General features: G+C 43.6%; 1 protein-coding gene across 2 annotated transcripts in view; it reads right to left on the bottom strand.

Annotated features, from left to right (window-relative positions):
- Positions 1-15,095, bottom strand: part of VPS37A (VPS37A subunit of ESCRT-I) — a 310,413-nt gene that overhangs the window by 80,835 nt on the left and 214,483 nt on the right. For both annotated transcript variants that reach the window (XM_078678128.1, XM_078678129.1), the window contains exons 8-9: positions 11,224-11,282; positions 11,077-11,145 (exon numbers count right to left, since the gene is read on the bottom strand). In XM_078678128.1, the coding sequence (XP_078534254.1) occupies positions 11,077-11,145; positions 11,224-11,282 (128 nt within the window). The remainder of the gene's footprint in view (positions 1-11,076; positions 11,146-11,223; positions 11,283-15,095) is intronic.

The following is a 15,095-nucleotide window of genomic DNA, read 5'->3' on the forward strand; positions in this document are numbered from 1 at the left end:
TGAACAGGACTGGGGGCCAAGACCGGCTAGCCTTCCTATTGGGTAAAGGGACATCCCACAGAGAATCAAAGTATACCTACCCTACATAGAGCCTGCCTTCTTGGCAAGACCAGTGTGCCCTGCTCTTGGCAAGAGGAGAGTGTTGGAGGAAGCGCAGTCCATTGAGAAATCCTGTTGAGTGGGCTCCCAGAGTGAGGTGGGCAGAACGGCTGCTGTATCACTCGTGTTCCTGTCCGTGTGTGGGACAAATATGTCAGAGGAGAGCTGTCATGAAACAAGCCCTGAATATCGCTGTGCTGATCTGGCCAAAGCTTGTTTCCAGGGAGGGATCGGCAACCCCATGTGCCAGGAGGTGCCGCCACGGTGTGAACAGTTATCATCACTGTGCTGATCGGGCTGTAGCCAGTGGTCAATGAGGGAGCGGTGGCCCATATGCCAGGAGGGACCGCCCTGGATGCAAAGCCATGCGGAGTAGCCCATAGCCCTTGCGCGGTGAAGAGCCAGTGACCCTAGATCATAGAGTGCAGCTCAACTGGGCCGCGAGCAGTGAACTCGCCTGAACAAGCTGCTGCTCCGGCACCTGCAGAGGGGTGCATGCTCATGAATTTCAGATGCTCTGATACTGCAAGTGCAGGGAAAAGACTGAATTTGGGTCAGTCGGCCGTGGGGGAACAGGTTTGTTAAATAGCGAGGAGGCGCTGGGACACTTTTGATTTTAAAATAGAGTCGGAGTGGACTCTTGAGACTTGACTACTAGTGGGGCATACTCTGGATGTTGCCTAAAGTGAATGAGGAATAAACACTATTGCTAGAGCAAGGAGGGAGTGGGACATAAGGAGCTGTCCACGAAACACTAGAGCCCCAACCTCAAGGGAACTGTGTAGTTGTTTCTGAAAGTCTTATTTCCCTTTGTAATGTTAGCAGGAAAATAAACCAATTATTTTATGCTGAAAGTATTTTGCTGGACAATCATTTAGTGCTGCTCCTGTAACTGCTTTGATTTATGAGCCCATGTCCACCCCCTGCATCCATCTCCCCAAGAGGGAGCCTTGGACTGCTGGGGCGGCGCTATTCCTGAGGGTCAAGTGCTAAAGGGGTATTTGGCCCAGTTGCTCAGCATCAATAATAGGCTGGGGCCCAGGACTTCAGGAGTAAAAGGCTTCAGCCTCAATGGATGGGCCCAGTAGCTACTGCTTGCCCCATGGCCCTCTGAACAGGGTTCTGACACAAGACCAAACTGAAGTCCACCCCCCGGTATTACCTACAGTTTTGGAGGTTTAATTGTCATCTGCAGTACACTTATCAGGGGTTATATATGGATCCATCTATGTATCCATAGATGTGAGAACTAACAAATGAAAAATAACTGAAATTGGTCCTAGAACTAACATAAGGTTAACTCCAACAACATATGTTGGTATAAGATTTACGACTTATTTGAATATAAGGTGTCAAGCACACTAATCTTAGTTCAAAAACTGTTCATATAGCATCTGAGATTTCGTGCCTCTCGGACCTCGTTCTAGGCACACCGATAGCAAGCTATTTATTCAGCCACTTCAAAGAAGCCTTCTGATATCCCTACCCTTTAAATGCTCAACTTCTCGCCAAGAAGTAGTATGCCATCGCTTGCTGAAATAGTCACTTTTCTTCTCTTTTCTTCCATTTGGATAAAAGCATCTAATGTATAGTGTCTGAAAGGTCACATTCTCTTTCTTCTTGTGTATTTGTCTCTGTCTCCTGGGAAGGCTTGTTTTTATTCTCCTTGTGGTCACCTCCAGCCTGCCAAGTCTCAGCCCAGTATGGTAATTCCCTTGTGCTGACTGGCTTTCTGGTCTCAAAAGCTTCAGACCCTCTTCCAAGTTTTCGATCACTTTTTCAATACCCTTCCAGGATAGTTAAAGAGCGGCTGGGTAGATCCATCAAGGCTTAATTTGTTCATCGTTTAATATTTGCCTGATTGCTCTCACGTCTCTTATGGAGTATAAAGTTGCAAGTTCCTGAAAAAGGAGAATTTTAGAATTCTTGCATTGAACTTGTTCTATTTGGATGATATTTCTCAAGATTGCTTCTTTATTTCTGTAATCAGTCAATGTGACTATGATGTGGCTCTTCAGGAGGATGGATCGTTAAGCTTCCTCTATTCTCTATGAGCTATTACAATGCCAATTCTAGCTTCATAGGGGTTTTGAAGTACCTACTTAAAGATGGAAACGAGGTAAACATTGACAATATCTCTTTCTGCTTCTTTTTCAAAGCTGCGGGTACTGATGTAGTGTGGCTCACTGGTTAGAGGCGGCAGACCCGAGAGCAGAGGACGGCCCGGGACCAGGGTTCGATTCCCGGCGCGGCAGGTTTCTGGACCAGGGTCAGCGGACTCGATAATTCTCTCGCCTCGGTGCCCACTCTGATCAGCGATCACACTCGGCAACTCTGGGCATTAGCTTGCCTCATCTTCACTAACGGCCCCACCAGACCGCCGGGGATGCCTGGTCTCACCCTGGAGATACCCATTAAGGGACCATCTCTCAGGGAAGCCAGGAAGGGTTTCGCAGCGGTCGAAGCGCCTTGGGACCCTACGGGTAAGTAGTGCGCTATATAAATGCCTATACATTTACATTTACATGATGTTATCACTGACACCTATTTTCAAAATCTTGACATTTATCTTTTAACTGTTTGCCCTCTGCTCTGAAGTGAGCACTGAGGTTCTAAGAAATTACCCCATTTTTTGTTGTGGGTCCTATTTATTTTTTGTCTATGTGGATTTGCTGTCTTTAGACCTTTGTGCACTTTACCAATGTTCAACAGTAGTAAAGTGCCTGTGCTTCCCCTAAAAAACATATCCTGTACACTGGAGCTCCCTATTTGGCCTCTTTAACTTCCCTATAAGTCCATTGCACATGGTGCTTAAAGTGGGTCTGCACCATGGGAAATTAAATGTCATATGTACCTTACAGTGGTTATTTCCATCACCCATATATGACAAAATGATATGCCTAGCATGAGTGCCATTGTGCCCTGTGAGTTGCAGTTTAAATGTATTGCAACGACAGTGGGAAGGGAACATTTATTTGCCATGTAGATAAAGTCTATTTTTATATATTCATAAGTCATTTCTAAAATGTGACATGCAAGTCCAAAAGACAAGGTGCTAATATATAAGGGGGAGGGGGCTGTAAAATAGATATGATTCAGTAGTAACATTTCTCCAATCACTGGCTAGAACACAGGATAAGTCTGGCACCTCCATCACCATCTCTTCAGGTCATTAATGGAACTTGGAAGGCTGCATCTGAAGAATATGGCCTTGCTGAAAGAAGACTACCGACTTTTGACTCCGCCTGGAAGAAGAGGACTCACCCAGGATTTAGGACTACTAACTCCCAACTACCACCCTGGCACTTGAACGGCTCTCCAAGGGTCAAGTTTTAGGGCCCCTGCTCAAGAACACAAAAAAGCTGGACTCCTGACTCAGAGTGCCTAGCTAATTAAAGAGGACTACACCATGCCGAATACCTTTTTGGAGAGGGACCTAGTGACTAGAAGAAGCAGCCAGAGACTACATTGAACGGTATTTATTTATTTATTTTATTTATGGATTTTATAAAGCACACAAATACCCGTAGGTGTCTCGGCGCGGAGGACTGACGGCAATCGGGTATATAGGTGAGTTATTGATTAAGAAGCCATGTCTTTATCTGCTTCCTAAAGGTAGGCAGGGTAGGACTGGATTTGATATGGGGGGGGGAAGAATATTCCAAAGTTTGGGAGTGACACAAAGAAAAGATCTGTCACCCCAAGATACTTTTTTTGTACGGGGAACAATAAGAAGATAGCGGAGGAACGTAGTTGTCTGGGCGGATTGTAGGGCTGAAGGGATTGCCTAAGAAAGTCAGGACCGATTGAATGAATGGCCTTATAAGCAATGCAAAGCGCCTTAAACTTGGATCTGCTTCGGACAGGTAGCCAGTGGAGTTGGCGAACTACTTTGGATATGGGCTTGAATTTGGGAGTGCCTGTCAGCAGCCTGGCTGCAGCATTTTGAATTAGTTGTGGTTTGTTGAGAACTCTTTCTTGCGCGTTGATGAATAGACTGTTGCAATAATCTACTTTGGACCAGAGCACTGATCAATGTTTTGGCGGCTGCAGAAGGGAGGTATGGGAGAAGTTTTTTTATGATCTTGATGATATAGAAAGCTGATGAAACTATTGAGTTGGCGTGGTGCATGAATGATAACTTAGTGTCAAAGAATACTCCAAGGTTTCTGACTTTTTTGACTGGTGATGGGGGTGGTCCTAATTCTGCTGGCCACCAGAGGGAGGACCAAGAAGATGTAAGATTACCGAAGATGATTACTTCCGTCTTGCTAGAGTTCAGTCTGAGCGAGTTGTTAGCCATCCAGGCACTTATGGCCAACATTCCTTTCTGAAAGTTGGCTGCAACCCTTGTCCCGTCGTTGTGCATTGCCAACACTAGTTGGGTATCGTCAGCATAGGAAGTTAGGCCCAGATTGTAACATTTGATGACCCTCGCCAAGTCCGACACATAGATATTAAACAGTGTCGGGCTTAGCGAGGATCTCTGAGGAACACCGCATGGGAAGGAAAAAGGAGGGGAGGTGAAGTTACCCAGTGTGACTGTTTGTGAGCGGTTAGACAGGAACGATGCAAGAAGGGCTCTGGCCATGTGACTGACACCCAAGGCTGCGACACGGTCGATCAAGATGGCGTGATCGACCGTATCAAATGCTGCCGAGAGGTCCAGCAAGACGAGAACCGCTGCTGCTCCTGCATCCAGGATTTTTTAAATTTCATCAGAAGCTTTAATGAGGGCGGTTTCCGTACCGTGTCCCTTTCTGAACCCAAATTGGGTGTCGTCCAATAAATGGTGTTGCTCGATGAAATATGCCAATTGGGAGTTCATGGCTTTCTCTGCAATTTTTGCTGGTAATGGCAGAGATGCAATAGGTCTGTAACTAGCGGTGTCTGTTGGGTCAAGATTTTTCTTTTTGATGAGGGGCTTAATGACCGTCTTTTTCAAAATGGAAGGGTATATACCAGTTTTAAACATAGAGTTAATTATATTGGCCAGGTTGGATCCTATGATAGCAGGGTTAAGATTAAGAGTTCCCGGAAGGCATGGGTCTTCTGGGGATCCTGATTTTATAGCGGAAAGAAGATGAATAATGAAATCTGTGGAAACTTAATTGAATTCATCAAAAAATGGGGAGTGAACTGTGTTAGTGAGAGTAGAATCTAAAGGGAAAAGGGAGCCTGTGGGGATAATAGCTTCACTGGTATCGGTTGGGGTGGTAGTAGACGATTTATTTAATGAAAACATATTGTATATGGTGCAGACTTTCTCTTGGAAATGTGTGGCTTGTGAGTTACAGAGTGTCTGGGTAGCGGTGATGGGGAGGGTTGATCCTTGCCCCGAGAGCTTAGATACCACTTGGAAGAGTTGTTTGGCAGAGTTTTTTGCAGATGCAATTTGATTGCAGTAAAAATAGATTTTGGCTGCAATCAGAAGGCGTTTGCAATTACTAAGAGATTGTTTATAAAGATCTTTTTGTGTGGGAACATAGTTTAGATGCCAGCGAAGTTCTTGGTGTCGACATTTTTGCTTTTCACACCTAAGGGTTTCAGTGAACCAAGGGGCAGAGACCTAAGCCAATTCATGGACCTATGTTTGGTAGGTACCGCCTTATTAACTGTATTGCTAATTCAGCTTGTATAGAGATTAGCCGCCAGCTCAGGATCATCTGGGGGGAAATCAGGCTGAAGTGTGAGTAAGGAAGATTGAAACTCCAGGTGGTCGATCTTGCTCCAGGCTTTAAACTTTCTAGGGAGCGAGGGATTTGTGTGGGGGAGGGTATTAGTGTTGGGTTGAATATGAAAAAGGACTGCATGATGGTTAGTTCAAGGTAGTGCTAGAACATCTCCTAGGAGCATGCGTTGGTCATTGGAGAAAAGTCCGTCTAGAGTGTGTCCGGCTGAATGAGTGGGAGAGGTGACCATTTGTGAAAGACCTACAGCATCTAGATTGGCTAATAAGGCTCAGGGGTCTTGATCATCCTTCAATTCCAAATGGAAATTAAGGTCTCCTAAAATGGAGAAGTTATTTTCACCTGCCACCAATTCTAGTAAACAACCTAGAGAGGAAAGGAATTCTGTACGAGATCCTGGGGGACGGTATAGAAGAGTCCCTTTAAAAGGTGAAAGGTGAGGGATTGTTATCGAGAAGCAACATGCTTCAGAGATATTGGTGGGGACAAGTTCTGATTTAATAGAATAGTTATCCCGGTAAAAGATAGCAAGGCCGCCATCCTTCTTTTTTTGTCTATTGAATCTACAGACGGAGAAGCCTTTTGGTGTAGCTGTATAGAAGTCGGGCCCTGAGGCCGGGTCACCCCAAGTTTCAGTCATAAACAGGAGGTCCAAATTATGATTTTCAATGAAATTCAGAATTTCGTATTTATGCTTTAGTAGGGAGCGGGCGTTAATCAATGCCGCGTGGATGTTTGCATGAGGGGAGATAGTAAAAGAAGGAGGGTAAAGTGACTGAGGAGAGTCTAAGGAGTAACAACAGTTATGGCAGCATGAAATGGCATAGTGGATAGATTTTTCAAGGTTAAAAATAGGGCAGATCTCAAAAACCTTTAACAGGGATGACCTTCTGGATGTATGTGACCTCTGCTCCATCACGCCTGAATTTGTGCCAAGGTCTAGGTCGACTGCGAACTGCTGTTTTTCAATGGTGACTGACATTTTCTAGCAACCGTTTGCCTTAAAACTTCAAAAGTTTGTATCTACGGCTCCTGTTAACCAGTGTCAAATGTGTTGGTGTCCTTGTGTTCAATAAATTATTCTTACTAGTTTGTGAATGTTATCATTCTTTTTTCTTGACCCTAAAATTGTTAGTACTGAATGAACTTAGCATACACCTCTCTGGGGATTACTTACTGCTTATGCCATAGCAACCATGTGTTGAGAACAGATACTCTAACAACAGTATATAGACATTGGTAGGGGGACCACCTTCTCTAATTAATAGCCCTATATCTGAAAGAAGTGTGGAAGAACTGTTCTGTAGAGTTATTTGGTTGGAGTTGAATTCCAGCTGATTCTACACGTTGGTTCAACAACTGCGTATCTGACTCTATGTCTGCCATATCTTTTCCCAGGTGGGCCATAAAGGCAGTTCACACATCTGCAATGGTCTTCACCAGATTTATTTTCAAATTAGTAAGGCAAGCTTTTAGATCATCTTCAGTAAAGGTGTTCGCACTGTAAGGAGCCATGCTTGCTCATGTGTTTGGGTTGCTCTTGCATCAACTGGTGGTCAAATATTTGGAGAAATCCGCACTTTTAGATGGGTTGCTTAATTTGAGCATGGATAGTGGATTACCTTTACCCACATTTATTCAGGGCGACCCTGGTGCTAATTTCTTTCACAACATTCTGCCTTCTGTGTTTACCCGGTATAAGGGCATCACAAGTGGGGGGGCTTACAAAGGATTATTATTAGACACTTTAGTGCAGCCAGATTGGGATGCCAAGTTTGCCTGCCATTTTGTCCCCCTGGGATATTGTACTGGGGAATGGTTTACAGGGACCCAACTCCAGGCTCATGTTCACCAGTTATAATGGTCGAGAGTGTAGTCCCCTCAAAATCACCTCCCCAAAGTACTGAAATGGTGTTTTACCTTATCTGTAATTTGTCCCTTCAATAGTTCCCTGTCACAGAAGTCTGATTTCTGCTGAGGGGGTTGGGGCATGTGTAAGTGATCATCAGGATCACATATTCTCCTTGTCACCCAGCCCCTGCCCCCTTTATTTATGATTCCTGGTCGGGGGTCGTGATGAGCACCAGAGGGCATCAGCAGTAAGGTTCCTTCAGGTCTATGCAGGCCTGATTGTGAGCAATGCACCCGAAAGTGCTTGCACTACCAACTCTGCACCATGCTGCCCCCACACGAAAGCCATTCAGGATGGGTTCTGATTGATTCCTGGTAAGCCAGAGAAGTTGGGGCAGTTTTAGGAGATTGGTGGGTATAGTGGCCTTGACCATCGGCAGCGCGGGACAGAGCTTTGCAACCAAGGCCATGCAGATACGGCGGTAGTTACGGATCCTCTGCTCTATCAAGGATAGTGTTTCCAATCTGGTGTTCTGTTGAATTTAGAAGAGGTATATTGAGTCTCCATCAGTACCTTGGCTGAGGTTTGGTGAATCTTCATATGCTGATGCTCATAACGGCTGTGCCAAGGGTCCAGAACAATGCAAAGGAGCTGCTAGGGCACCGCCATCTTGGGCGAAAGCAGACAAGGTGATCATATCATAAGTATGTGCTTCTGGAAGGTGTGCTTGAAGATATTATCAAGAGTACACTAAGGAGAAAGAAGCACGTTGTCTCTAATCAATGTTTGGAAACCCTTCTTTTGGAAGCCAGGCATGGACTAACAGATAAGTGTGTCAGAGCGTGTGAAGTTTTTGCCTCTAGTAACAGGAATTTGTAAAACCATCACTGCTCCTCTATGACCAGTATTAAGGCTGCGATATGCATGCAAGAAGTTGGCTTTTGACATTATAAGCCTCTTTAACAGTCTTTCGTCATATTTAGGTTATGCATTAGTGCTAGTTAATGACCATTCCCAGTGTACTGAAGGTAAGCTTGCTGGAAGGAATTCACTGAGCTGGTTAGGGATTTCATTTTCAGTAAGGAATATTTCTCTGAAACACTGGTGACTGATATGATGTCCACCTCAACTTACCTCTGATGGCAAGAGATATCATATTCCACATGTCCTCACTGCATTAATGAATTCTAAAGAAATATAATGTTGAACATGTCCCCACTGCTTTGTGCACCCCACAGAGTAATGGTCAAGTAGAATGATTTCATAAATATCTCAAGGAAAGCATCCATCTGGCTTTTTGTAATAATTTCTTTTGATTCATTTTTGTGAGGGACAGCTTGTGATCCTCACAAGTTTGGCAATGGTGGATGAGGAAAAAGCAATTTGTGGAAGCAGAGGTGTCTTTGTGAAAGATTATGGGAATCAATAACATAGTGGTGACCAAACAAAATCTGTCCAAGATAATGAACTGCCCTAAACGTCTGATAGAGCAAAGTGATTAATGGGCCAAAATGTATTTATCAGAACTTTCCAGTAAAAGTGATTCAAATTTTAGCAAGACTTTAAAAGTGGTCAAAATCGATAAAAGTAGTGTGATGCCTCAAAACAGGAAATGTTAGAGATTAAAGAGTTGGTAAGTTTTTCAAGATCTACTACTCAAATTCCTTCGACTGTACTGGATCATGATCCCTGTGGTTTGGGTGAGATAGCTTCTTCATGCAAACTTTATGTTATGCCAAGGGAAGTAGAAGGATTTGTTTTGGACTCTTCAGAACACAGATGTGATGTCCTTGTTCTTCCTTCCAGAGAACACAGAAGACGGAACGGATTTCACATGCTATAAGAATTAATAATTTTGCCTGAATTTGCAAATTGTCATAGAGAATGATTCAAGATTGTGACTAAAATAATCCTTGCTAATCTTCCTCAATGATTCCCCTCTCAAAGGATTCAATAATTACTTTGCTCAATTGATAATTTATTATTTCTGTTCTCGTTTGACGGGCGAGATGTATTCTCTATTAGGGTGTAACTTATGTGGCCAATGTAAACCTTCAGTGAAGGTATTCATATATAAAATTATTGAAAACTTGGATTGATAGTGGGACTTTCTCACTGCCAGCACCTAACCTACTATTACTCCAATAATAATTCCCCTTCCGTCTCTATAGGGGTTCGTGTGCACACCGAACAGCACCCACCATCACAGTGCTTTTTCCTTCAGGATCTCGACAATTCAAACACAAAAGCACGGGTGCACCACACCACAGTACACAATTCAAATGGAGCGATTATAAATCCAAATCCAAAAAATAACGAAAGGAAGGTTCCTCAGTTTGATCTCTTTATTCCATTACGTAGTAGGGAAAACAGTACAGCCGACGCGTTTTGTCCCAGTGTGGGACTTCTTCAGGGCGAAATATAAGAAATTCGATGTATCTCCATGAATAACGGAGGCTATAAGAAGTGCGCAGCACAGAGGGAGGTGGAATGGTCCATCCAGATAGGTCAGCGACGATTTGAGTGCCCTCTAGAATGGAGTCACAATTAGTCACAGAAGGTGTGACACTCAACCTTCGAAGAACAATTCAGGGCGTGATTGCATCTAAATGCTGCATAAGGACAGGTTCCAATAATTAAGAGCGTAAATGAAATCATCCAGCTTGGATTCCTGGCTGGTTCCAAAGAGTGTGATACTTAATCCCCGGAAATGAGCTTCAAAGATGATGAAGACTGAGTAAAGCGGATAATTTAATTTCAATCTAAATAGTGTTGCAAATAGTACGTGTAAACCATCAATGCGTAGCTTCTTAAAAAACACACAAGACCCGATAAGTTGAGGGAATCAGAATCGCAATATAATAGTCACGATCGGAAAAACGACGTCCAGAACTGTCACAACCACGGGACTACTTCCAGCACCGAGTGCGTAATGGAATAAAGAGATCAAACTGAGGAACCTCCGTTTCTTTTTTTGGGGATTTGGACTTCTAATCGCTCCATTTGAATTGTGTACTGTGGTGTGGTACACCCGTGCTTTTGTGTTTGATACATTAAATTATTGTGCCTACTTCCTCGGCTTGCGCTCTTGTCCAAGCTTGCAGTGCAGCATTCTGAGCTCTGATCCTGAGATTATATTCGGCACGTATAGCTAAACATCGGCCCAACTAAAGCAGGATTTGCTTCCACTAAAAGATACAATTGAACCTGGTAACAGTGCTACACAATTCTGAACTAATTTACAGGAGGGTCCTCCTTTCTGTCCTTGCTCCGTATAATCTAGATAGGTGCATGAGCTGAGATTTCCAAATAAATCGAGGCAGAGTAAAATCTACTGGACACCACATTAACATTAGCTCTACTGTCAAGTGTAGTACATTTCCTAAAAGGTTATTTGCAACTTAGATTGTCACAGACTGTAACAAAACAACTTACCTCACTGAGCTCATGTTGCCTTTGCATCTTTTTCTCAAAAGTGGATTTCATCTGAGTAAGCACTTCATACTGAAACATACAAAGCAGTAGTAAGACAGGCACATTTCATTTACATTTTAGCCCGAGACAGAATTTAAAAACTCTTACTTTATCCAGTATAGCATGCCTTTTAGTTTCCAGGATTGGCTCCATTTGGAGGTTTTTTTCTGTAAAATAAAGAACATGTAAATGAATTCAACTTTTGGTTCTTCTTCTTAAATTACTTTCATATTTTATTATACTAATTCCCCACTAAGCCCGTACGTTCTCGAGTAGCAAACTACTCGCCGAAAAAAGCGCTTTGATGCATCGTCAGGGGTAGTAAGAGTTATATAAATACAAATACAATTCAGTACAACAAACATTGTTTGTGCTGTGTTTGACACTTCATGAGATATGTGTTAGACTGGTCATCCTTGGTATGTCTTCCCCAGACTTTTTACCTTCACCGCTCCTGTTTTCTGAATTTCATTTTTGTTGCCATTATAACTCTGTGCACTTTAGCACTGCTAACCAGTGCCTGTGCTTGCTCCCTAAAACACGGCACAATTGGCTTACACCTGAATAGCATGTTTAATTTACTTATAAGTCCATACTATATGGTACTACATGTACTAGGGCCTGTAAATTAACTGTTGTGAATGGGCCTGCAGCACTCATTGTATCACCAACTTAAGTAGCACTTTTAAACATGTCTCAGGCCGGTCATTGTAGCCTGCAGTGCAGGTTTAAAACTGCCATATCCACCAGGCAAAACAGACCATTTGGTAGGCCTAGTTCCTTTTCAAAACATAGGTTTATCCGCTGAGGTAGGCCCGAAACAGTCTATTTACTCCGAATGTAGGCCCTAAACAGGGCAAGGTGCATTGTATTTAAAAAACAGGGAAATGTTTTTAAGTTTTACATGTCCTGGTAGTTAAAAACTTCAAAATGTGTGCTTCGCTACGAGGAGGCCTATCTCTTCCACTAAATAACATTGGTTTGCCTTATTGCATTTAATAAGTGCTAGGGATCTCGAACCCCTCTTCACCCCACATTTATGCACAAGTACAAGTTCACTGCAGCACATTAAAGGGACTTCTCTGTTCCTCTTGCACATCACAACTTTTCCGGTATATTCCACACTGTACAACCACACTTCACCAACCAAGAACAAGTCACACAGTACTCTACTGCCACTCAGCTGAAAAGCACTGCATTGTGAACCTCACTTCTTGGCATATCCTAGTACACCTTCTAAGCCCCACAAGGAATTATATGTTGCTTACCATCTTCAGAGGGAAAGAGAAAGGACATTAGTTTCTTATTCCTCACTCTAATGAGTTGTGTTCATTCTGATAAGGAATGTTGGGAGTCAGATAACCTTGTACGAGTAACCCAGCTGCATTGAGAGTTTTATATATAGCTAGGGATCCTCACCCTGGCCCCTGGAAACAGTAGGCGGACACACAGTTAATGGTATTTTATGATAAAAGGTTATTTATTATGCATTATTTCAACATAAATATTATGTATCAAAATGATGGTAACATCTCAGCAGTCATAATATAGAATGAGGTGAATGTTAGAAATACCTCAAACATTTTACATATTCTTTACTTTCTCTATTAGATTAGTCCAGTCTCTGCCTATTTATCTTTCCTTTTATCGTTCATTTCATCTATCTATCTTTCACTCTATCGCTCCATCTATCTATCTATCCATCCATCCATCGATCTATCTATCCATCCATCCATCTATCTATCACAGTCAGTTCTAAACTTCACCCCACCATAATCCCCAGTGCTCTTCATACCTTCTTTTCTAATGCTTCTCTACAGAGAGGAGAGGGGAAGTTAATATATCATTGCTCTGGAACATAATAATGTATCTGTTGCAGAAGCATACACAAGGCAGTCAAATGCATTTCTACAATTCAAAGATGTAAAAACACAATAATTCCTGTCAACAATAGAATCATTTTAACTTTTAAATTGATGCAATAGGAATTCATGAGGATGGAAGAAAGATCCAAGTTGTGCTACCATGTCTCAAACTCAAGATATAAAGGGGAGTTCAAATATTTCTTGGCTTTGCTAATATGTATTGCTGTATCAAGTATCCATAACTTCTGAATGAGTTAGCTCTAATAATAACAGCATATTCAATGTGTGTCGTGGGTTTATCCATGGCCCTCTGGGCACCCCCAACAAAATCTGCCAGAATGGCTCCGGAAGCTATTAAGTCATCCTGTACTTTTGCATCGCTCCCGGTAAGTTTTATACGCATTTCCTCTGCAGGGGACCCATACCCACGATTCAACACTGGGACATTGCGTCCCCAACCATCTAATGGCAATTTGCCATTTCACCAGGAGCAGGGCCAGCTGTAGGAATTTGTATTGCATTTTCGCTTTCTTCCGTTGTTCTACAAGACCAAGTAACAGTTGGTGAGGCCAAGAACCCTTAATGTCAATATTTCAAGATGCGGGACAGGACCAAGACATATTGATGAAGGCTTCCGCCACACATCCGGGGGAACCCAAAATCTGGTCGGATACATTTTGGCCTTTGGCCAATTCTCTGTCAGTCAACGGGACTTCCAGGGCCCAGTTCCAGGCTCATGTGGCACCATAATTAGGTTTAGGGTAATCAGATATCAGTGCCCTATTAGTCAGTGCTATCAGGTGGCGCCCCACACCAATCTGTATCATGCTTTCCAGTATATGTTTCAAGGGAGGAGCACTAGAGAAATCCATCCATATTACCCTCATTGTTTCAGCTAGTTTAACATATTGTAGGAACTTCCCATAGCCCACCTCCAACGTGTCATGCTCCTCCTGAAAGGGGACAAAGGTGTTCTCCGGGTATAAATTGCCACCCCACTGACACCCCCGTTCTCTCCAGCCACAATCGTAATGTCCCCTCAAATTAGAAGAAAAGGCAGATACTTAAGTGCCTGTCAAATGGCAGGCACCTGACAACCCTCTTAGCAATCTGTCCCCATCTTCGGGCAGTTTGTTTAACAATGTAAGGCACCGAAGATCCTAGGCCACCCCCCTCATCTGCAGCACCGACTAAGGTTCTCCACTGCACGTGGCCCTCAGTAGTCCCTTCTCCCAGTTATCTTCACCCACTAGCCACTTAGCAAAATGTTGAATGTGGGCCACATAATACCATTTGAGGCTGGGTACCCAGGGCCTCACAACTCCTGATCCATTTGAAAGGACTCCAGCGCCACCCTAGGGTGCCTACCAGCCCACACCAGTGACAGCAAGGCACTGCTTAAATCTGTCAGGCTTCAATGGACAAAGAGCGTTTTGAAAATGGCATAGGTAACTCAGCAGCAGCAGCAGCACCATCTTGGCTACCAGCACCTGTCCTATAATGGACAGAGGAAGTATGCACCAGAAGGGCACAGATGCACAGACGCCCTCTATCGCCCTCCCTAGATTTTAGGCATAGTGACCGTCGGCTGTAAGTGCAACCTTAACTCCCAGATATCGGAACACATCGTTTCCTCACCGTATTCGCAATTTGGTGAGAGTTTCTTGCTCCAGCCCAGTCAAACTCCCATAGGGGAAAATGAAGACTCTTGTGTGGATTGACCCGAAGCCCAACTATCCCCGCAAACTCCTCCAAGTGGCGCATTAAGTAAGGCATCGTAGCTCGGGGCTCCCTCAGATAGAAGAAAGCATCATCGGCGCACAGGGAAACGAAATGTGTCGCGTCACTAGCTAGCTCGGATAACATCAATATTGAAAGGGGTGAGGTTTATCCGGCCGGATGTGTGAGCCGAGGCCTTCTCACTATTGAAATACGCATTCACCAAACCTCCTGTAAAACATCCATACTTGAAGACTTGCATTAATGACAACATTGGCATCGCAACATCTGCGGACACAAACAAGCATTTACAAATGCAATACATTTCACCTTCCTTATCTAACCATCGCCCTAAAACGTGGGCAAAGGCTGGGGATTTTGAAGATATTAGAAAAG

Source organism: Lissotriton helveticus, chromosome 2_2 (assembly GCF_964261635.1).
Source record: "Lissotriton helveticus chromosome 2_2, aLisHel1.1, whole genome shotgun sequence".
Taxonomy (NCBI): domain Eukaryota; kingdom Metazoa; phylum Chordata; class Amphibia; order Caudata; family Salamandridae; genus Lissotriton; species Lissotriton helveticus.